Below are 23,467 nucleotides of genomic sequence, written 5' to 3'. Positions count from 1 at the left end.
TTCCTTCTTTGAAGTTAAGATGGGGCCTTTATTCTTTAGGTTTTTCAAGTTTGTTAACGACTCTGCCAAGCGGGTGGGTCAAAGCTAATGAATGCCATGCTGATGGATCCTTCAAAAACAGTTGGTTTCCACAGTTGGTGGGTGGTGGTCGTGATAGGGACAACAGCTTGGCATATATCTTTTCTAATCTCGGGACTAATCGTCATAGACTCTAGTTTTTGGTGGTTGTAGACGAGAGAACCGACTGGGGATCCCATTCCCGATATTTTCATGATGCCTAGCTTTCTTTCTCCACACCATATTGCACTTGCTATTCTAAATGCTAAGGACCATCGATCCTTCAAAAAAAATGCTAAGGACCATTCACTTTCATCTTTTTGCACTCTATTTCTTTTCAAGATTCAGGTTCCATGTCCCCTCACTCTTTTATTGTATAACCTGATACCGACCCTCCTTCCTATGTTATTAGACCATTATGGATTTGATACTTTGATAGTGAAATGTACAACTAGCACATGTACAAATGTGAAACGGACCTTCCTCCATACCACAAACCCTAAACTTCCAAACAAAAACTGTTCGATACAATAAAATTGCCAAAAAATAAAATAAAATAAAATTAGCAAGGTGCAAATTTGATAGCCGTTGGATCACTTCAGCGGTTGAGATTCAAAGCATTTGACCCCAATCGTCGGTGATATTCAAAATGCCACGCTCTCTAATATAATAAACGGTCGTTTACATTCAAAAATTTCAAACCTTTCAAGAGCTGTAATGGCAGAGCCACTCTCCTCCACCACCGCCTCTCTCTCACCTCAATTCTCACAAACCCTAATCCGCCGCGAAATCGACCCTCCTAAACCGGTCTGCAATGAGTCGCTCTCGTCGCTCTGTATTCCCGGTTCGAAACTGGTCCGAACCGGGTTCGTACGCTCCGCTTGCTCAGGTCCGTACCGATCTCGCTCTTTCTTTGTTCAATTTCGTTTCTTGAGTTACGGAATTCGGAAATTGCATGCAATTCGCTCGTTTCTTGGAAGCTAGGTTTCCGAAAATGCGAAATTCAGAAGGGGAAGATGAACGAATAAGCTAGCTCTATAAGAAACAAATGAAAGCTAGGATTTTTTTTTGTAGAATTTTGATTTGATTTTAATTTTTAGGGTTAGTGGATGTTGACATTGTTGTGTTCTTTAACCAGATGACAAGCCTGTGTTGTTTGTGAATGCTGGAGGGGAGGCTCTAATGGAAACTAGGAATGTAGGTTTTCGAGTCGAGGATGACAAGTTTTTCCAAGGAGGGAATGTTATAAGAACTGATGAAACCATTGAAGGGAGTGATATTGATGTACAATCCATTTATCAGTCTGCACGTTTTGGGAATTTCGCGTATCGGTTTGAGAATCTGTCTCCTGGAGAGTATTTTGTGGATCTTCATTTTTCGGAGATCATATACAGTAATGGTCCGAAAGGGATGAGGGTGTTTGATGTCTTCATGCAGGAAGAGAAGGCAAGTGAATGAGCTTGCCTAGATGTATCAAATTTTTGTTACTTTTCTGGTGTAATTTTATATGTAGTTTGAAACCAATTTGTTTTGGTGTTTGTGAAAATGGTAGGTTCTGTCCGAAATTGATATCTATTCTGTCGTCGGAGCAAATAAGGCACTACAGGTGATAGATGTCAAAGTGTCTGTGGGGGAGGATGGGGTAATCGTAATAAGGTTTGAAGGGGTGAATGGAAGTCCAATAGTTAGTGGAATTTGTATAAAGCGGGCCAGATTACCAGGTATTTTTAGATGACTGTTTTTGGTTGGTTATATGAAACATGTATCCTCATAACTTCTTATTGAGACTCATCTCTTATATTGTAATACTTGATTGAAGCATCGAAGGTGAAACATGGAAGCCTTGTGTGTAACAATTGTGCTGCTGAGATAGAAATTTTATCTGGTCAGGTTAGTTATATAACTTCACTTTAGTTTTGGAACTTTCAAGCCCTTGACTTCTTGTTTATAAGGCTCTTATTTGATGTAAACTCTCAGGAGAAGTATATAAGGATGCAGTTTATTGCCAAATATGAAAAGAAGATAGAAGAGCTGAAGACCCGGTTTCAGCTCAAGACAGATGAATGTCACGAAGCTTGGATGTCACTGACAACAGCAAACAAACAGCTACAGGACGTCACCATGGAACTCGATAACAAGTTATATACAATTCATTGTCTAGGTAAGGACGGATCCAGCTTCAAGTAATGTGACTTTTAGTTTTGTGGAGGTAAATAGTTTTGAGAGTGAATGGCTCAAAATAACTTTCCAATGAGTATCATTAGGCTGCAGACTGCAGCTTTTATGGTCCATCAAAGACAACTTTTTATGATTACATACACTACTTGCAGATCAAGTGAGGGAAGAAACTGAAGCAAAAGTCAGAGATATCTCTGGTCAGTATGAACATGATAAGAGAATGTGGACTGAAGTTGTTGACAAATTAGAAAGGGAAGTCAAAGTAGGTATCATTTGCATGTGTTCTCACATTCATTAGTGTCCTCTTGGATGGATGGAAAAGGAATGATTTGTTGATCCCTTTGCAGTTGATGAAGCAAGAATATTATCAACTATATTGTGAAGTGCACAAGTGTGCTGATGCAATTCCAGAATTGAGCAATATGGTATCTGCAGTTCAAGCAATGGGTAAGTTTGTATCAGTGTTTGAAGATAATATATTTTTGAACTAGATATACACATCTAATACAATGTCCATTTTGCAGTCACACAGTGTGAGGATCTTAAGTTTAAGCTGAGCGAGGAGCAGGCAAAGAGGAAGATACTTTATAACCAAATTCAGGAGGCAAAAGGCATAATAGCTTTCCTTCTTGTACTACTCTTAAATCATTGAAAAATTTACGTTGTCTTTGTCATGGTAGATTGTGTTTTGAGCTGGTTCTTGCATTTACTCTGAACTGTACATTTCAGGGAACATCAGGGTGTTTTGTCGGTGTCGCCCGTTAAGGAAAGACGAGTCATTGGCTGGGCATGCAACTGTTGTACATTTTGATGCAGCCAAGGATGGAGAGCTTGGGATAATTTCAAGTGGCTCCAATAAGAAAATATTCAAATTCGACCGAGTTTACACACCAGAGGATGATCAAGGTACGCTTGAACAACAGAAAGAAAGTTTTTGAGATAAAAATGAATGAACCTGGAGTACTATCTTTTGTTTGGAATTGTGAGAGTGGTTGATCATAATTTACTTAAATTGACTCGAAAATTTTTGTTGCTGTTGCAGTCGATGTATTTGCAGATGCTTCGCCTATGATTGTTTCAGTATTGGATGGCTACAATGTTTGTATCTTTGCATATGGGCAAACGGGGACAGGAAAGACATTCACAATGGAAGGTCCTGAGTCTAACAGAGGGGTCAACTATAGGACTTTGGAACAGTTGTTTATAACTGCTGAGGAGAGGAAAGAAACTTTCACATACAACATATCTGTTAGCGTGCTTGAGGTCTATAATGAGCAAATCAGAGACTTGCTAGCCACCTCTTCTACTTCAAAAAGGTAAGTTCTAATGCAGTTTACCATAGAAGTAAAATATCTCACATGAGCTGTATTAATTTTGCTGATAGTCTAGGCTCATAGCTTGATGTGGATATGGCTGGGTATGGTCATCTTATAGACCGTAAATTTTCTTTTAGGTTGGAGATGAGGCAAGCTTCTGAAGGCATTCATCACATACCTGGAGTTATTGAAGCCAAAGTTGAGAATATTAATGAGGTCTGGAGCATTCTGCAAGCTGGAAGCAATGCAAGGACAACAGGATCAAACAATGTGAATGAACATAGCAGCCGATCTCATTGGTTAGAATTTGACCTGAATTCTTATCACTTACATGTTCTCTGTACTTTAACTTTTTATGTTATGTTGCTGATGTTCTCTGTTCAATCTTCTATTAGCATACTTTGCATAATGGTAAGAGCAAAGAATTTGATGACTGGTGATTGCACCATGAGCAAACTTTGGCTTGTGGACCTTGCTGGCAGTGAAAGGCTGGCAAAAACTGAAGTTCAAGGGGAACGCCTCAAGGAAGCTCAAAACATCAATAGATCTCTATCAGCTCTTGGTGATGTTATTTCTGCTTTGGCAGCTAAGAAGAGCCACATTCCGTATAGGTTTGTTTTATATGATTATATCACATAGCAGACATATATCCCATTCATTATAATCTGATATTTCATTGGTGTTTGCAGGAATTCCAAGCTCACACATCTACTTCAAGACTCCTTGGGTAAGCAGCAGCACAAGATTGTATATTGCTTGTAGCTTGAATCCACTATTAGTATATCAGCCATAGAAGAATGAGAGATCAGCATATAATAGATTTCTCTCTTTTGATATGCCACAGGTGGAGATGCTAAAACTCTGATGTTTGTCCAAATTAGCCCTTCAGAGCAGGACCTGAATGAGACTTTAAGTTCTCTAAACTTTGCAGCGCGGGTTCGAGGGGTTGAATTAGGTCCTGCAAGGAAGCAAGTGGATACGGGTGAGGTTCAAAAGCTAAGAAACCAGGTAAGCCTAAGTTAAGAGTTTTTTTTAACTCTCCCTTCAATATCCATTTTCAAAGTGAACTTGTTAACTCAGTCAAGGAAAGTCATCAGGGAAAAATTACTTTTAGGGAATGACAAAGTGCTTTCTTGTCCCCACTTAGCAACCAACAAGCTTCTGAAATCTGCATAATGTTAAGCAAGACTTCATAAATTGCTGATATTGTTTTGTTTCCTGATTTATTTTTGGGAAGAATGACAAGCTAAAGCAAGAGTTGAGATCTAAAGAGGATGCTTTCCGAAAATTAGAAGAAAACTTTCAGAATCTGGAAGGTAAGGCAAAAGGTGATTATCAAATGTGTAGAAGCCAACAAGATAAGATCAATGAACTTGAAAAGCAAATTGCGTTGAAGATTGATTTTTCCAGACGACTAGAACACCAGTTGTTAGAAGCAAATGAAAAGGCAGAAGCCAGCTTGGATCTTCAAAAAAAGGTTGCTTGGTACTTGATTGACGTTAAATTTTTCTTCTTCTTTTGTTCTACACAATATAACTATGTTGGCTAACATCTGACTTCTCTTTTTACGAAGGTCAAAGAGCTTGAGAACAAGCAGAAAGAACGTGAGCATGCATATCCCACAATTCTTCAAAACAAGGTCTCTACAGAACTGAAAAATACTTATATAACTAGAGTCATAATTATCACATTTTTAGAATGAAATACCCTTGAAGAGTTAGATTTTAAAAGCCATTAAATGATCATCATTTCAAGTGAAAGGAAATGGATTTTTTTTGGAGTAATAAGAGTATTCCAATTATAATACTCGTGAAGAAAGAGCCGTAATAAATGCAAAGAAGAGGGATCTTTCAAGCAGTAGCGAAAGAATTTTATAGTACTTACTGGTTCTCAGAAGACTTACTGATGGAGTTGCTTGTAACAGAAGTTATTTTACTTGTTAATAATGGTTGATTTTGACTTCTTGCTTATGCTATACAGGTGAAAGACCTTGAGAACAAGTTAAAAGAAAAAACTCAAGAGCTCGAGCATCATTCAGCAGTTGCTCAATGGAAGGTAATTGTCATTCAAAATACTTCAGATAATTACCAAAGATAGTTTCAGACCTCTCACTGCTCTTTGTTTCCTATCTCAACTTCTAAAGGACCTGAATTAGGGTTCTTACAAATGTTCGTTCAGCTAAAATGGTCTTGTCCTTCTGACTATTTTTGCACTTAATGGACATGCTCACTTTCACTATAATAATGACACATATCATGGAAAGTTACTCATGTAAACTTACTCAAATTAAGTAAATGACTACATATGCAAATGTAAAAAGATCACTCGCACATTGATACCTAAATTCATGGGTCGGTTGTTTATGCATATATCTATAAAAATATATATTGTGCTATATATTTCATGTCATATCGTTCAACTTATTTAATGTAATTGTAAGGTGTAAATATTTTTTCCGGTACCCATTATATGACCCTGTTCATTGCCATAATCACAGACAGAGAAAGCAGTCTTCCATGTGACCACATCCACCAAATTAACTACAATGCGTGATCTATTGCTTTCTGTTATGACAGGTTCAGGAGCTTGAAGAAAAGTTGGCAATGAAAGAAAATAACAAAGGGTTCCAGTTGCTTCAACAAAAGGTTCTTACTACAAGTTTCATTGTGCATGTACACAGACATGGCAAATGCACTCATTTATTTCCACTGTATTTTCAGGTAAAAGAGCTTGAAGAAAAGTTGAGACAGCAAGAACAAGTGCATGCATCATCAGCATTTTCTACCGAGAACTCAGAAGCCACCCCCAATCAAACAAAAGAATGCTTCAGGCATGAGACTGTTGCCGATGTCAATCCCCTGAGTCAAAGGAGCTTCAGCTATAGTAACCAAATGACAGATAATGGGTCTGCCCTGCTCAAAGTTCCTGAATCGCTTCACGAGATTAGGAGAAAAAGAGAGTTCCGAAGCAAAGGACATGAGAACAATTTCATACTGCCAGCTACATTGACTGATGGGAAGATGTTTTCATCTGAACCAAACAGAGGCAAGTCCGGTACGCAGAAAGCATTGGCTAGGATCACGAGAAGTATAAAACCAGCGAGTACTACTCACAAAACATTCCCTAACAACAGAAATGATAGAGATCAGGTTCCAGCAGTCAAGTCAAGGATCTGGTTAAGATGAAAGCAAAGCATCATCCTACTAGTTTACACTATATCGGTGTTTGTCTCAACCTTTTTGTAAGTAAATGATTGAGGAATGCAATTTGTTTGCCTTGGTGATTACATAGAACATGATGGCATTTTCATTACAAGAGCCTTTTACACGCATCAAGTGCCTTATTCCATTTGTGTCTACAGAATCACAACGACAGACGCTAGTGGATTAGTTGCAGACCCAGCAACAACTTCATAGGTATAATATTTGTAAATATTTTTATGCGAGTTTTACAAAGTTTTTTCACATATTTCTTACGTAGGCTTAAGGTTGAAACCTCACTGATGGAGGGGGCTAGAATTTTTTTTTTTTTTTTTTTTTTTTGGGCACCTCTTAAATTTTTTATCGCAACATGTTTTCACATTCAGAGCCTTTTTCGACCAATGGCTCGCTGTGCAAAGTTGTTTTCTAAAGAATTTGAATACTAAAATTGTTTAAAAGACTATTGAAATATCCTCCCTAATCCTAAAAACTCATTTGACACTTGGATCACTGTCATCTTTCTTTTAAGTCATTTGGTTAATTCTGTCTTTTAAAGACTCGTCAATATCTACTATTTCAAAAATATTTTGGCCAAAATAGTGTAAAAATAAAATTATTTTTTCTCTTTATTTCTTTATCTCTTTCGACCACACTCAATATCTTTTTCAACATACGTTTTTCCTTTCTGCCAAGTCGGCGAAATTTAAAGTTCAAAATTAGGTAATGAATTTGGGCCAAGTAATGGAAGGGTCCAATGATCAATGGCAATGCGGATAGGTGGTCATGTTAAGTCATCTAGCTTTTGCTTTTTGATCAATTAAGTCATCTAGCTCTGGTAGAAAATGAAATAGAATTAAGGCCATATAGAGAGAGCATCAAACAGTAAAGAAAGCAAATTGGCAAAAAATAACTGCCAACAGCACTTTTCATTGAAAAAAGCAACTGTACAGTTTTATAATGTATAAATAAAAACGCAAAATCCCATACGCCCCTTTACCACTGCCCTTTCCATGATTTATATTATCTACATGGCGACCACATTATGACCCCAATCGAAGCTCTTAACCAAAACCAAATCCCTCGTTGGCTTCGTGAATCGCAAGAAGCAATCTCTCTTCAAGATGTTGCTTAGAAGGATACTCTGGTAAATCCAACTGATTGAAACTGCATTAACAAGAAAATTCTTTAGTGAACCATGATAAAAGTAATAGTGGATTGGATTGGAAGTTGAAACAATAGATGAGAATAGGAGGGAAGGGACTTGAAATGGCCATGACAAAGTAAACCATATTTGCAAATTAAAGGAAAAAAAATTGGGATGGGAGAACAAGTTACCAAGTGTGTGCAGATGGCAAGTGATCAGGGCTTCCGTATGCTTTGTGTATCTGGAACTTCTGTGAGCCTGAAATCCCCTGGAGTGCACTAAAACCTTCTAAAGGTACCTGGACAAAATGGTAAAAAGAAAAATGCTCAACACATTATACTTCCCAATGCACCAATGCATACTAACATGATGCAGCGTAATGAGATCGCACAGCACATACGAATTTTGAATCAAGAGACTAGATGCATATGTAAAGCGGAATTAAAAACCTAGAAAACAATTCAACTTAGAACCCCCATATATTCTCCAAGGCATGGATAATGGATTCCGCTGGAGAGAAATGTACCCACAGGTCATGCCTGCAATAGAGCAAATAAACAAAAAGAATGCAGACCCATACCTTTGAGGTGCCAGTCACAAACTGCAATAGTCGAGCTTTATCCTCCTTACTAAGAGCTTGGACAACCTCCCAAAACCACTGTATCACAGGAGATCCAGGGCTGTATCCAGAATATTCGGTATTTGCCCTCATGTCATCCACTGAAACACATGGAAAATGAAATTGTTATGAGAATTGCACGTCCTGAAATCTAGAAGGCCAAAATTAGGACAATAGCTCAGACAAAAGAAACTCACAGTCAATATCTGGAAGCCCACTGATCAATAGTTCCAGTTCCTTGTCATTGAAAATGGATATTAGTTCCCTAGGAATTAATTCAGAGAATCCATCCAAAAACGCATTTATCTGGGGACGAATGGCAGTTGTTAATCGATGCTCCGCAACTAAGTCAACATATTGGTGCTTATTTTCTTCTGTAACTTTAATGTTTTGCCCTCCAGGAATCAGTTCATAGTCAGTTACCTGCATTATGCTCAAAAAAAATTAATACACAGAAGTCATATTGGGACAAAAAATTCTGTTTAAGGAGAAGAGAAATTGCATTACTTCTGTTCTTTCATATAATATTAGTTTCTCCTCATCTGCATCAATACTGAAAGTAAGGTCTAGAACATCACTTATATCATTCTGCACATGACAGACAAAAAAGAAGAGTTAATCACTGGTTGGATATAGGCAACTGTGTGTGTGTGTGTGTGAATCCAAGTTAAATGCATTCTGCATACCTCGAGCATCCACTTGAGGTTTTTAAAGTAATCAGGATCAATGGCCTCAATATCATGATAAGTCACCTTAGCCCCCAAAATGTGCTTGTAGAAGGATCGAGTAAAATGGACATCCAATAATTGACCATCGAATAGTGCTTTCCCAACCTGTAGTAGTAAAGAAGAAAATGAACTTCTAGCAAATCAAATGACCTCAGTGCAGCTAAGACCATGAGAAATTCTTGTACTCACCACTCGCCCAACAAACTTGAAATATGAAAGATGTTCTGTCTGGTAAACAGAGTTAGGGTTGGGTTGGAAAGTTGATTCATTGCCCACTGTTGTAAATAGTAGTGCTCCCTTGTCAAAGATAACCCTGGACAGCAACTGATACCATTCCCTCGTGAGTCCACCAGCATCAATTCCTTCCTCTCCTTGAAAGTGAACAGTCAATCTCCCCTTCAAATCTAGAGCTGACCGCATGCGAAGCTGGTTATATGAATCTTCAAGAATGTATGCTCTTCTTACAGAAATTCTTAGAGGATTGTGATGATGATCATGTTGATGCTTAATCTTTGACCTGAAGTGAGCACGTTTGTTGTCAAAATCAATAAAGCGAGGAACCTTCAGCATCAGCGAGAAAGACTTTTCTAGCAAACCAGGATTTTGACGGATGAAAGCATTTAGCAACTTCCTATGTTTCTCTGAGAACTTCATAAAAGCAACATGTTTCTCATCCACTTTCACAGTGGGACCCGAGGTTTTCTGCAGGCTAGCAGATGTACTGGCATCATCAACATCAGAAACTGCAGCAACGCTGAAGTCGTTACCAGGGCCTGGCTGCCCAGGATGCAATTTCTCACAAACCACAAAGAAAGATTCTATGTATGGCAAAATATTTTGAGTCCCAGCAGGCAGGGGAGGAATTACACCAGATGGTTTAGATGTGGAAGCTCTATATGAAGTCAACAAATCAGGGGTGGTTTCTGAATAGCTTTCTATCTTACTTATGCAACTGCTTAGCTCAAGCCACAAAGGCTCCAAAGCTGCATTGATATCCCAAACCTGAGAAAGAGTAGTGTGCTCCTTATCTGCAAGAATCTGTGGATCCTTCTCTTTCTCAATCAGTGAGGCAACAAGGGAGCTTAATGCCTGCAGAACTCTTAAAATAGCAGCTCCATCAGACGACTTGGTACTTAGGAGCGCTTTCACTGCTTCACCAAACTTGCGCAACTCATCCATGGCAGATCTAGTCAAATTTCTAACAGCATCTGCTAGCTCGGTAATAAACAGATTGGAATGGGTAGGAACAATTGCCACCAACTTCTTCATTACCTCAGCCACAAGAGTATAAGCATTATCTGAAAGCCTGGATCGAAAAAGAAAATGTCAAATACCCAAAGTGCATGGAACTAAAAGTTTTCCATAGCAGCTATTGACCTACTAAACAATAATAACAGCAACAACGTTATCTTCAGATACGTTCCACTAATTGAACATATGATTAAAGTATAATCAATTTCGCAAACAACCAAATGAGGGGGGTCGCCGGGGTGGGGAATAACTAAATGATTATGCTTTTGTCGTATAGAAAAAAGTTGATGCTATACCCTTCTCGTGCAAGCAATGAACATAGAAGGCGAAGTTCTGCTTGTGGCAGGTTCAGCAGAACACTTTCAGTATGGCATTCGTCATCTGCACCAGAAGTGGAGGGTTTGGAGGAATCAACAACCTTACTTTGCGTTCCAACATCAACGGACATGCCACCAGACTCTGTATTCATCTCAGCATCAGAAGCTTGAGGAGCCGAGGGTTGTTCAGTAATAGAAACCCCAGATTTTTCCGGTAACTTGGTTTCAGCATTATCAATGATGACATCCAATAAGTTAAGTAGCTGCAAAAATGACAACAAAGAGATGAATGTAAATCTACGAAGTCCAATTGCATAGAAAAATAACCCCCACAAAGAGCAAAAAAAAAACTAAATAGTCCATATTCCCACCTGTTCAAGATGAGCTATACTTCTCGTCAAATAAAGGGGTTGATTCAAGAGGCTCAAAAGCAAGGCTATGGACAGATATCCTTCCTGATTATTTTGACCATTCTCCTCCACAACCATCACAGCTTTTCCACGAGCCCTATCACTATTCTCTCTTTCTTGAAGAGCAGAATGAGGCAACCTTAAATGAAGCAAAATCTTTGCCACGTTAGGATGATGCCGAGCCAAATATGTCAGAGTTTCCAGAATGCGGCGAGATAACAATGGTGGAACTCCTGTTTCATAAAAGGCAAGATGTTAGAGCCCTGTAACTCGCTCAATCAGAAGCTAGCAAAAGTACATCCCAAACGTCACACGTTAGGTGTGAGATTAGTAACAAATTTTCTCCACTGAAATTTAAAGCACTGGTCACAAGAAATATCCACACATAAACTAATCGTTAGAAGCTAAATCAGAAGCTAGTAAAGTAAATCCCCAACTTCATATGGTAAGGATGAGGTTACTAAAAACAATTCTCCACTAAAAATTATTGCACTGATCACAAGAAGAATTATCTAGATATCAACTAATCATTAGACCTAAGAAACTCACCCACAAAATAATAATTAGTAAGAAATTTGAATTTAATCAGACCTATAAAAGTATTATATAATGTCTGATCTTGTTAGTCGTGTCTTGAAAATCATTTACTGTACAATACTCAAACAGTGAGAATAAAATTTATGCCCCCCTGAGGAGCAATTTTGAAAATTATATGCATGTTTTCCCCTAAAAAAATTCATGTAATCCAGACAGAAGAAAAGCACATGTGTCATAACATTCTAACAGAAATTCAGCGCGTACAAAGAAAGTTTTCAATACTACTTCATTTCATTCCGAATTATTAGTTGATGCTTTAATACAAATAACAGGCGACTCATTTCTCTAATAATTTTGTCATCTGGGATATCTTACCATCTTTACCTGAGGCGCGTGAATACATCACATTGCCCTGGCAACCATAAAGCCGATACGATGTTTCGATATCAGTTGAGTGATTCCCAGGCTTTCTTGTATCAAGCATTAGTATGCCCATCAGAATTCTCACAACAGAATTTCTGCTTTCAACATGAGCACATAAATTCAACAGAAGCTTCTGCAGCTGACCTTTATATAGAGGCTGCAAGATTACATCCATCATGTTTCACATATTAAGGAAATTTTCATATTGATGAAAAATCATAGTGAACTCATGACTACCAACCTGAAACATTCGAAGCACTCGAATCATTGCATGCAGAGCTTCCGCATCGACTAAAGGAGCTCCTTCAGCTTCAACTACCTTAGCACCTATAGGCCTACGTGAGGCAAGGCCTCCACCGATTCTGTCCAGGCTGGATCCAATGCCAGGTCTTGACGCCTCACCCCTACGGTTTCTAGGATACATACCAAATAGGGTACGATTATAACGATTGGCAAATCTTTCGCGCAACATGTTTGCCTCCGCAACTAGAGCCGGTGTAAGATTGGCAAGTATAGCATCAGATGAAGTTAACAGAACCTGAACAGAAAGTGAAATATACATTTATTAAAGAATTTATTTGCAGATTTTAATATAAATTGCCTACGACCTGATAAACAATGTACCTCTTCTCTCAATTCTGAAGGAAAGGTTGCAATTATTGAAACAGTGTCCATTTCAACTGGTTGACCTTCCAGTTCCTGAGACTGATGTACCCTTTGGGCTTGCTGTTGAGCTAAAACTTCAGCCCTGATATCTGGGGGAAGGGCAGCAAGGAATTCTGGATCAATATCACCAGCATTTTGTGGCTCAGAGGCTGACTGTGGAGCTACTTGACCCTGTTGTGCAGAGAGGACTTCAGCTCGCAACTCCTCAGGAAGAGCATCCAAGAAAGCAGGATCAATTGCCCCAGAACCAGCATCACTATTAAGTTGCTGTTCTGCTGCTGGACCATCCTGATCTGCTTCCCGGCTAGAATTTTCTGAAACCTCAGTTACACTATGAAGTGAAACATCTCTTGCATTTGCAGATGCAGAATTCCCAAAAGATATGTTCGTTCTCCTCGCTCGAGTCGCCTGAGAATCACCAAGTGGCATTCTATCTGAGGATCCTTGCCTATCTGCACCATCATCATGACCATCAGCACTCCCAATTTCAACATCAAGGCTACGAAGGCTCTCCCCTAAAGTTGCTCCACTTCCACCACTTTCTTGGCTCACAGCTTCTACATCCCGCACAGCTGCGTCAGTGTGTTCAAACTGCATCTCAACAGACTGTGGATGTGTGCTAGACATGTCCATTGCTTGTAAAGATTCACTTGCTGTTGGTGTTACCAAATCAGCATTGCCAGAGTTGACCATTGTATCAGCAGGGGGCACATTAGCACTATCATTATTTATATCATTTTCAACAGGCATTTCAGGCCTTACAGCTGCATCCGGTTCTTGCAACTCAACTACTTCTTTGTTCTGAGAATCTACTGGTGTCGTATTCTCTTCAGAAGTCTTTTCGGGTGTTGGTCGCCTCAATTGGGAAACAAGCAACTCCTCAAGTCCTTGGGGTACTACACCGGCATTTGATCCACCACCTTGCTGGTTATCATCCATCCACAAGTTCAGACGGTGTCCATGGCGCCCATTCCTCAATGATCGGAAAATACTGTCCAATCTTGATGAGGTGATCTCAGAGTTCCTATCTGGTATGATGCCATCACGAGAATTTTCTGCAAGTCAATAACGACCATCAGAAAAGTTAACTATAAATAAAATATAACAGTTGCAACACATGAAAAGCATTTAAAGATATTTACCTGGTTGCCTAGGAGGGGCCGAATGCAGAGACAAAGGTCCAACCAAAAGAGGATGCCTTGATGGAGCCGCATTCTCACCTGTTCTGCCCAAAAGACTGTAAATAGAAGTAGTGCGCCCTTGACGTCTAGACCCAAAAACTTCCACTGGCATCACATGAAGTGTTTCATTAGGGAAACCATGCTCTCTTCCAAAAACCTCAATATGGTCAAAAACATTAATCCCATTTATGCCTTCCTCCAGCCTCAGTATAACTCCATCCTCCTCATCCTCCTCATCCTCATCATCTTCTTCTAATACTTCTTCATCAAACTCTTCGTCATCAATCTCATGATCATCTTGATCAGTGTCAGGATGTGGCAAGTGATGGACTTCATCTTCCAGATCATTATGCTCCTCATCATCTTCATCTTCATCATCATCCACTTCATCTCCATCATCCTCAGACATATCTTCATCATCCTCATCATCATCCTCAAGATTTTCTTGCTCATGAGGCTGAATTTCAAACCGTATACCCATTGTATCAATGCCGTTCTCCAGAACCCGAGTATCCTCTGAAATTTCATGCATATACTCGTCTTCATTAGCAGCAGCAAAACGTCCTTCAAGATCTTGGTCATGTTCCATATCATCTGTGACAGCCTCAGAACCACCATAAGATTGGACAGCATTAAAAGACTCAGTGCGCTCAGCTGGAGCAGAATTGTGATGGGATTGGGATGGTGTCTCCATGGACTGGGATCCACCGTCAACATTATCTGTCCTGCCAGACTGATCAGGAGGTTTTGTAGAACTGTCGCCCTTACCAGCAGTTGAATCAGCCAAATGGACATGTTCTTTGGTTACCAGTTCTAGAGCTTTGATCAGACCTGTAACAACTTTAGGTGAGTCAGCATGGTCCAGGTCCAGCACTTGGAGGGTTCGAGTCAATGATCCAACCAGACCAACATCTATAAAAGTAGCAGACGCTTCTGCGGAGATGTATGAACCAGTAGGAGTCCGAGCAGCCAGAACATCATTAAGCAGATCAGCAAAAGCTTGTATGTCATTTTCAGGTGGTCGAAAGCCATTACATGAGTCCACAAAGTCATTGAAAATATAACTGATCTCTGTAAAAATCCTCTTCCTTGCCTCAGAAGAACGAACACATGATGCAACCAAAAACTGGCTCGCCCTGCTTGCTAACTTGTGCTTCCAATCACCATCTGTTTTCTTTTCCTTCTTGGCACTCCGCGAATATGGAATAAACTTGTGAAGAACATGGTGAAATATTCCACCAGTGCATACAGCAGTAGAACCCTTTGGATTAGGGTTCCTGCAACTACTAATTTCAGCGTCTTTCCGAAGTAGAACATGGGCAGATGAAGCATACATTGCTAGAATCTCTGTCAGAAGCTTCAAAATAAAAACGACCTTTGCAAGTGATGCAGAAGCTTCTTGGGCACCAGCTCCACCATCTTCAGAAGATGAGGCAATAGCTTTTCCTTTTCCTTTGACAGCAGCAACATCAATGTCCATGTCAGTCGATGACGGGGTATCATGGAGCACATCAACAACAAGATTGTCTTTTGAAGGAGGAACATAAGTATACACAGAATCTAGAAGAAGCTCAATCACACTCACAAAACTCTGGGGATATTTGCGATGAACTTTACCACTCTTTGAGTTTGAATCATGAGCCTTGCCTTGTGCATTGCCAGAAGGTACTGGATTTGTATTACCCAGAGCAGTTTTCCCATCCGAAATATGTATTTTCTCCTTGTCCAAAGATTTATCCTTCTCTTTTTCTTTCTCTTTGGTTTTATCTTTGTCACGATCTTTCAACAAAACAATGCAAGGCCTCTCACCAACCATCTCCACTTGACAAATAGACTGAGCAGCACGCATGAATATCACTGGATCCCTGGAAATGGCAGAACTTAAACTCGCTAGAAAATTGCGGGGAGAAACCCTTCCATTTGAATGTCTGTTGGCAGCAGCCACAAGATTGTGCCTTATTTCAAATTCCATTGCCTGCTGAAGGGTTTGAGGATCCTCAAGAACATGACGGATAATGGTTGCAGCAATATTGTCAAAACCAGAAAATAGACTACTTGTTGGCAAAGAGAGTAGCAAACTTAAACCCCCAGCATCAAGAAAACTAACAGCAACTGTATGTGTTTTGGTGAGGGTAGAGCACAGCTGCAGAACTGCATGCATTGTGTCAGAAGGAAGCTGATTCCTGATACATGAACAAGCAATCTCAATAAGCCTCTTCTGCTCCTTAATTTCTATGTGCTTCGAAGATAATCCCAATGCAGACTGCAACTTATTTTGCTTGTCCTCATCAATGCTAATAGATGTTTGCTGGCTACTAACAGCATCTCTCTTCAACTGCTCGGCAATTTCAGAATTCAATTTTTGATCCACCTGCAACAGCCGATCTATTGCAAGAAAAGCTGTAGTTACCCACTTGGGCACTTCTCGTTTTGCTATGCCAGTTGAACTAGAGTCCCATTGCGAAAGTAGATCTGAAGCTATTTTCACAAATCCATTCTTCGAGGCTATTTCTCTTGCAACTGCATCTTCATGAAGAATTAAAGCAAGAACATGAAAAAGAGCAGATAGCAAGTTACTGTTTCCACTGTCAGAATTCAAACTAGATTCTTTGACGCGATCAACAATGAATGATATGATATTAGGCCTACATTGACCATCATTTTGGGAGCATATCATCACAAGCAGGTCTCGCACTGGAAAAGCTAGAGGTTCCTTCATCTGCAGAAGCTTTGTGCATGTAGACAACAACTCCTCAACAGGAGGAAGTTGAACCTTTTCTTCTTCCGGCGCACTTTCCATTGCACCAGCTTCCTTAGTGTCAGACTCTGAATTACCCAAAGACATGGCAAGTGCACGAGCAAGTTCATCGTCTTCTTGAACTTCCTCTTGATGGGAGCACAACCACTCCATAGCCAACTCCACACTATTGGATCCAACCTGTCTCAAAGCTTCTTCTGCCCTAGACCTGGAGAAGCCCATCTCTACAATCGTTGATATAGTTGTCTCATTAGGAGGGGAACCAGCAATACGAGCACTGGAACTGCTACTGACATTCTTTACTTCAACCCCAGAGTATATGTGCCTGATTATAGAAATAACTGTAGTAATAAAATCATAACTACAGTCGACAAATTGGGGATGAGTCCAGACAGGAAGCACTGCCTTCAGCACCATGGATTGTAGGACCTTTACAAAGGTCTCAGCATCGCGTGGAAAAGGAATTGTTCCATTTGCAAGGGGCTGTGCAAGCAACTGTTTTGTAAAAGGAGATAATATGAAAGACGATGTTACCAGGTGGTCCATAAGTTTTCCATAACTAGCTAACGGACCATAAATCCATGAATGGTCAGTGTCTTCCCTTTCATCCTGCTTTGAGTTTCCATCATCAGTTTCCATGGGAGATGCAGGAGCCCTATTTACTGTGAAGAGCAATTGACTGGTAGCTTCAAATGTCGTTAAAACTGACTGGATAACTCCATGTCCATACAAGCAATTGAGGAAAACAGAGTTACATGAATCTGGTCTCTCCAGTAGACTGACATCAATGAAATCAATAACTTTACCAAAGTAACGACATTTTGCTGATATAGACACCTCAGATCCAGAAGAACTTGCATGCCCCCCAAAACTCATGTGATCCAATGCAATAGATGCAAATGTAGAAGCCACGGATTTTGCAGCAGCGGAAACATTCACAATATCATCCCGTCGACGAGAAGGTTGGTACATGACCTTTCCCAGCTCTTGAAACAAATGACTTATGTCAAAAGAAAGTGATCTTACCATGTCACAGCAAGAAGTATAGTAGGAGCTCTGCTGGTCATACTCCCTTCTACCAGCATCTGAAGAACCAGAATGATGACTAGATCCAATCCGCAGATTTGACGGACCATCAGAATGTGTTCTTTGAGAACTAGTGGCGCGACCGAGATCACGATACAGGTTAATAAGATCAAGAAATTGCGATTCAATGCTCCATCCAGATTGCCTTCTTCTCATCAATGGATCAAGAAACTGCCTAAAAGAGTTGAACCTTTGCTCTTCAGAATCACTTGCATTCATTTCTGACTGTTGCGACTCAGTGGTAGAACCAGCACTTTCATCCTCCATTTCAGACTTGGTATCTTCTAGAAGAGCAATCTGCCATAGAACTTCCCGATGGACACGCCCAATATCTTCCAGAACATCCTTGCTATCATTTCCAAGTTCTGTAAGCAATGCAGTTACCCAGCGGTTTTCCTTTGAGGCAGCAATAAACAACAGGAACTCAACGAGAAACAGTGAAGGAAAGATCCCACCATCTGAAGTCATCTTAGGTTCCAGTAAGAAAGACCCTGAAGCCGCACCAAATTCCGACAAAGCTTTCTTTAGGTGGCCCCTAAGGGAAGAGCAAAATGCACGGGCAAGTGCAGCAGAGTGATTTTGAGTGAAATCTTTGAAAACCATGGTGCTATGTAGAGCAATAGACATTCCATCAGATGATTGTACAACAGTTGGCTGTAACAAAAGCTTCAGTAAAGCATCAATTCCAGACTTTTCAACAAATAACCGACATATTTCAGCATTCTCCATTGTTCTGTGGACCAGTACCATCAAATGGAAAATGGATAATTGAATGAACTGATCATTACTGATACCATCTGCAGCCGATTCTACAGCACCTACCAAAGGCTGTTCCTTGTCTTCAGAATCCATTTCCATAGCAGTACTCCCACTCCCACTAGCCTTTCCTGCTAGCCCTGCATTGTTGTTGTCAGTGAAGGAAGCAATTTTTTCAACAATTTCAATCATAATATCAACACCAATACTTCTTAGCGAAGATACATGGCGCAAAAGCTCTTCCACAGCATTTGTCAAATGGACAATAGCTCCATTCATTGCTACTACATACTTCTTGCTGGTGAAGATGTCAACAAGAAATCGTAAGGCCAACTTTTCCTTCACAGCCTCCAAGCCTTTGGCGTTAAGACATATAGCACCGAGACCATTAGGCACACACTGAAGTGCCTTTGCAGATGGAAGAACCCCAGCTACAACTGAAGATATGAAAGCATCTGGAAGACCCATATCGTGCAAAGCAGAATAACAAGTTGGGTCTTTGTGTATCGTTTCACTCAGAACTGTCACAGCAGAGTGATAAATGTCACCTCCAAACTTATCAACGTTCCCAAAGATCAGAGAAAGAGTTTCAGGTAAAGAACTGTCATGAGGATGCTGAGATCTGGTAGAATTGCCAGCAGCATATGAAGCAGACCCAAGTGCCTTCAACGAAGCTTTAATGAGCCTCTTCTGGGAGTACAACTGGTCTTCATTATATCTGGAGCTTTCACCAATGACCATTGAATTATCATTATCGCCGACCAAGCCTATCACCCTATGTACCTCTATCTGTAGTCTCTGAGCCAACAGTTCAACTCCCCCTAACTCTTTAAAGAGAGACACAGCTGAACTACTGTAATCCATGAGCTTTTGCAGAGTTTTCACAGCAAAACAGACTAGATGCAAGTGCAAGGGATCAGAATCCTCCAAAAGAGGCAAGAATGTTGGAACCATGCCTGACCCTCTAATATTACTCCCTGTAGTGGATGATGAAACCACATGGAGCAAATAGAACTGAAGCAGAGCTTCAACAAAAGCAAGAGAAGTTGGATCATTGGAGGTTTTAAGTGATAAAACTGCTCTCTGGAGTACATTCAGAAGTATCATACGATTCCCTCCTGCAAAACTGATACTAGATCCACTCAAAATTCGTGCCCGCTCATGAGATGCAGAATAAGCAGCTAATTGAGCTCCCAAGGCAAGCATTGCATGTGTTCTGATGGTTCCAGAAACTGATTCTTCCGACCGCACAATTCTAATCAGTTCATTAGTATATTCTGGCTCATTAGCAAAGAATGATACAAGTTCTTCATGTGCATCACTAGATTGAACAAGCACAATAAATGCAAGAAGGCAAATCCTGCTGTACAACCTGCAGATTCTTGGTGAACGGAAGGCACGAGCATATCTGATTCTTGTCAGGAGTGAGAACCGAATCTCAGGAGGTACCCTGTAGTCCTCTATGCACTGTTTCATCAGCTTTAAATCATCCTCCTTCTGCAAATGCAGATCTGGCATGTTTATAACCCCCAAACTGGAAGTACTATTTACATTGCTACTGCTCTCCTCTGTACTTTGGGCATTCCCATGCAATTCAAAATAAAGGGTAGAACCTATTCGATGCTGAGATTTGTCAGAATCATTTTCTACATCAGATGGGAACAAATTCAGCCCGTCATCTTGGGCAGTCTCGTTTGCCATGACACATGAAAATAGACCCAACCCTTCTTCCTTGCTTCCCCAGCCCTGTGCAAGCGACAGGAGATAGCTGTTTACAGAACCACAGCCGATCATCTTTCCACTGACATGCATCTTAGAGGGATATATTTTCACAAGCGCAGAAAGTGTTTCAAGTGTTGCTATAAGAACTTCTGGATCTGTTGATGCAAGTAGCAGCTTGAAATGCTGAAAAGAAAAGCATATACAGATAAATTAGAGAAAAAATACAGAAGGCTACAATAAAATAGCACCGGAAGCAAAAAAAAAAAGGATTGAGAAAAGAAAATGCATATATCTAGTTGCGACACACATATTCCTTGCTCCAACAACATACCTCTAAGCCATCAAAAGAACTCTTGTTATGGCAATTCTCTAAAATTGTTTGCATCACTCTCAAAATTTGTAGTACTGCATGTTTTGGGAATGGAGTATCATCTTCTAAGATTTTATCGGACAAGAGTAGGTCATTTCTACCAGACAAGTATGTCTTGAAATATGTATCGAAATGCAGAAAAAGCGGCCTCCAATGGTTGAAATTACCCTGAAGTCAAATAAAACAAGTAAGCAACACAATAGAGATAAAAATATCAAACTTAATGGAGAAGAAGCAGAGCATGGTATCACCTTACTGTACTCCCAGCGGAAACCGGAAAGAGGAATAGCTATATCTTGTAATGGACACTGTATCACCTTATTGATAAAGGCTTTGATCTTAGGAGACTGCAACCAATGAAATGAAGTCAAAATGTGTCACATTAACATAGGAAAAAATAAGTACTTCAGAACTGAGCTACATAACAGTATATGATAAATCGTATCAGTAATATGCTAGGAAAAAAATTATAAAAAAAAATCTTCCTGTCAAAGTTCAAGCATGAGAGAACAAATCTTCCTGTCCAGGTAACTATCTAATTTTTTTTTTTAATGGATATGCTCTAATTTGATTATTGTCACTTATCAAATCCTTTCCTGACAGTGACTCTCATTGAAATTTCAGGATGTATAATTTCTAGTTACTGTTTAAAAACTGGTAAGTAAACTCATGATGATTTAAACTCTTATCATTAAACCAAAAAAATCTTCAGTTACCATAGATTCCTGATTGTCAAACCCTAAGTACATGTTAGGTGGCCAGAAAAGTACATGTTAGGCAACAATGGTCATTCCTCTAAACCTACAATGACTTGTATGCATTTTCAAATTTATTTAGCAACATTTATCTATACATGAAAGAAGATGGAGGCAGAATATACAGAACAAAGAGTCAGACATAAAAGGGATACTACATTTTTGGAATATCAGTCCTAAAAGCAGGGAATATGCCTTCCTTGCAAGTCTATGGGGAAGTTACAGATTATTTTCAGGTCAAAACTGCCTTGGGGATGTAGGAGCCAACAATGACCCTTGAAAAGTACAAGTTCTAGTAATGCAAATTCCAAGAGTACATCAACTAAGGGAGAAGATGTTCAGCAGACAGACTTATTAATCTGTGTAGCATGAATAATTCTAAAAGGTGGCTATCCTTTCCAAACAGACATCAAACACACAGGTTCTCAAAACTTTCCAACATACATATTCTCCACAAGTTAACCCAAAAATTTAGAAAACAAATGACATGTATCTAATGCTAACACAAAAAGGAAATTATAAAGAGGCCGATATTACATTGAATATTAACTAAGAGTTCCACCGCATGGTATAAAACCCTAATAGTATTAAGCAATGCCGGGAACAAAAGCATTAGAAATAAAAAAAATTTTAAAAAAAACAAAAGTTACCAAACAAAAGATAGACCATTGAAAACTCCCTTATCCATTACCAGCCAAACATTCCAATTATTCTGTAAACACCACATCACTAATAGAACCCAACCAGTAAGCACAATTACATATCTTAAGGACCCCAAACACTTGACCAACTCCAAATAACTAAACAGATGGACCAAAAGAGGGTCAGCAAAATCCTAACAAGCTTTTCCCAATCAGAAACCCTAACATATGAAACCCTAATCTCTAAATCACTAAAACAAAGAAGAGTAGAAAATTCGCACAAGCTATACACAACACAACATCGGAGTCTCCTCCATGTAAAAATCAAACCAGACCGAAAGCGAAAGGGAAGCAACTCACCGGCTCGGAGTCAAGTTTGATAGACGGCCCGAGAGCACCGTCGGCGGACAGAAGCTGCCGAATCCTGGACGGCAAGCTTGATCTTACAGTAGTCATATCTCCACCGCAGCTTTCTCTACTGCAGAGACTACTTCAAATCCTAAAATCCAAACAAACACCACAAAATTAAACCAAAAACTGAACCACAGAGGCAGAGATAGGGAATCGGCGATGAGATAAACCCCCGAAATCCCTAAAAACCACCAAGCTTGAAGCTTTTGATTGAAAAAGTAGATCAGGTAAATACAAACACCGATAGAGAGAGAAAGAAAGAGAGAGAGAGCGGCCGGAGCACCTGAGACAGGACGGAGAGAGCGGCGACGGATGCATACACATCCGGCGGTGGGAAGCCTCGAAGGGCGTCGCAGAGCAGAAGAGAGAGAAAGGGATTTGGAGAAGAGAGAGAAACCCCGGAAAGTGAGAGAGAGAGAGAGAGAGACGAAGGAGAAAAGGGGTTTGCGTAGGTCTTGGTGGTTCTCTTCTTCTTCGCTCTAGTGGTTTTTGGTGAATTTAGTTTTACTCTTTTTTTTGTTTTTATCTCGGAACAGCCCTTGGGAAACAAGAAGAGGGACTATTTTATACGAGTGAGATCACACAGAGTCCATTGGACTTCAACCTTCTATACCGGTGCATAGGGTTATTCTCGTCACCGCAGCTCAACTATACCGCCACGGTGCGTTGGACTTCCTGTTACGGGTTTGGGTTTGGACTTTTGGTTGGATTTTTGAATCGTTTGCATCCAATCCTGACCCATGATTGATTCGGGCCGGTTCGGGTCGGTCTGGCTGACCTTGCTGTGATCACCGATGGCTGACCATAATCTCCAAGTTGTAAGTCTAAGAAAGAAAAACAAAAATTATTGGATATTTTTCTAGTCGGTAACATTAGGTTATTCTTAGGTGAGGGAAAATAAACTGTATAGCATTAGGTTCCAAAAGTTTTTCCATCAAAAT

General features: G+C 39.9%; 2 protein-coding genes across 3 annotated transcripts; one reads left to right on the top strand and one right to left on the bottom strand.

The window, feature by feature from the left end:
• The first annotated feature begins 751 nt into the window (after positions 1-751).
• Positions 752-6,986, top strand: LOC112179172 (kinesin-like protein KIN-14R). Its single transcript, XM_024317510.2, has 19 exons — positions 752-946; positions 1,196-1,503; positions 1,610-1,778; positions 1,877-1,947; positions 2,035-2,218; positions 2,388-2,497; positions 2,583-2,682; positions 2,760-2,846; positions 2,965-3,141; positions 3,278-3,551; positions 3,689-3,850; positions 3,947-4,162; positions 4,241-4,278; positions 4,396-4,559; positions 4,789-5,028; positions 5,125-5,190; positions 5,532-5,606; positions 6,128-6,196; positions 6,272-6,986. Exons 1-19 carry the CDS (start codon positions 775-777, stop codon positions 6,734-6,736), a joined length of 3,147 nt encoding a protein of 1,048 aa, XP_024173278.1. The 5' UTR covers positions 752-774; the 3' UTR covers positions 6,737-6,986.
• Positions 6,987-7,634: 648 nt separating this feature from the next.
• LOC112179171 (E3 ubiquitin-protein ligase UPL1) lies at positions 7,635-23,065 on the bottom strand. Of its 2 annotated transcripts, none has more exons than XM_024317508.2 (17): positions 22,810-23,065; positions 22,476-22,614; positions 20,971-21,066; positions 20,681-20,887; positions 13,989-20,532; positions 12,805-13,901; positions 12,422-12,718; positions 12,133-12,337; positions 11,182-11,453; positions 10,790-11,073; positions 9,432-10,548; positions 9,201-9,347; positions 9,022-9,102; positions 8,712-8,937; positions 8,476-8,615; positions 8,087-8,193; positions 7,635-7,915 (listed from the first exon to the last, which is right to left on the bottom strand). In XM_024317508.2, exons 2-17 carry the CDS (start codon positions 22,569-22,571, stop codon positions 7,813-7,815), a joined length of 11,019 nt encoding a protein of 3,672 aa, XP_024173276.1. In that variant the 5' UTR covers positions 22,572-22,614; positions 22,810-23,065; the 3' UTR covers positions 7,635-7,812. The 2 variants fall into 2 exon arrangements, with proteins under 2 accessions (XP_024173276.1, XP_024173277.1); XM_024317509.2 differs by having other exon boundaries at positions 12,142-12,337.
• Positions 23,066-23,467: the final 402 nt, after the last annotated feature.

The sequence above is a fragment of the Rosa chinensis genome, chromosome 7, assembly GCF_002994745.2.
Source record: "Rosa chinensis cultivar Old Blush chromosome 7, RchiOBHm-V2, whole genome shotgun sequence".
Taxonomy (NCBI): Eukaryota; Viridiplantae; Streptophyta; class Magnoliopsida; order Rosales; family Rosaceae; genus Rosa; species Rosa chinensis.
Note: the sequence above shows the minus strand (reverse complement) of the source record. Positions and strands in the feature narration are given on the sequence as shown.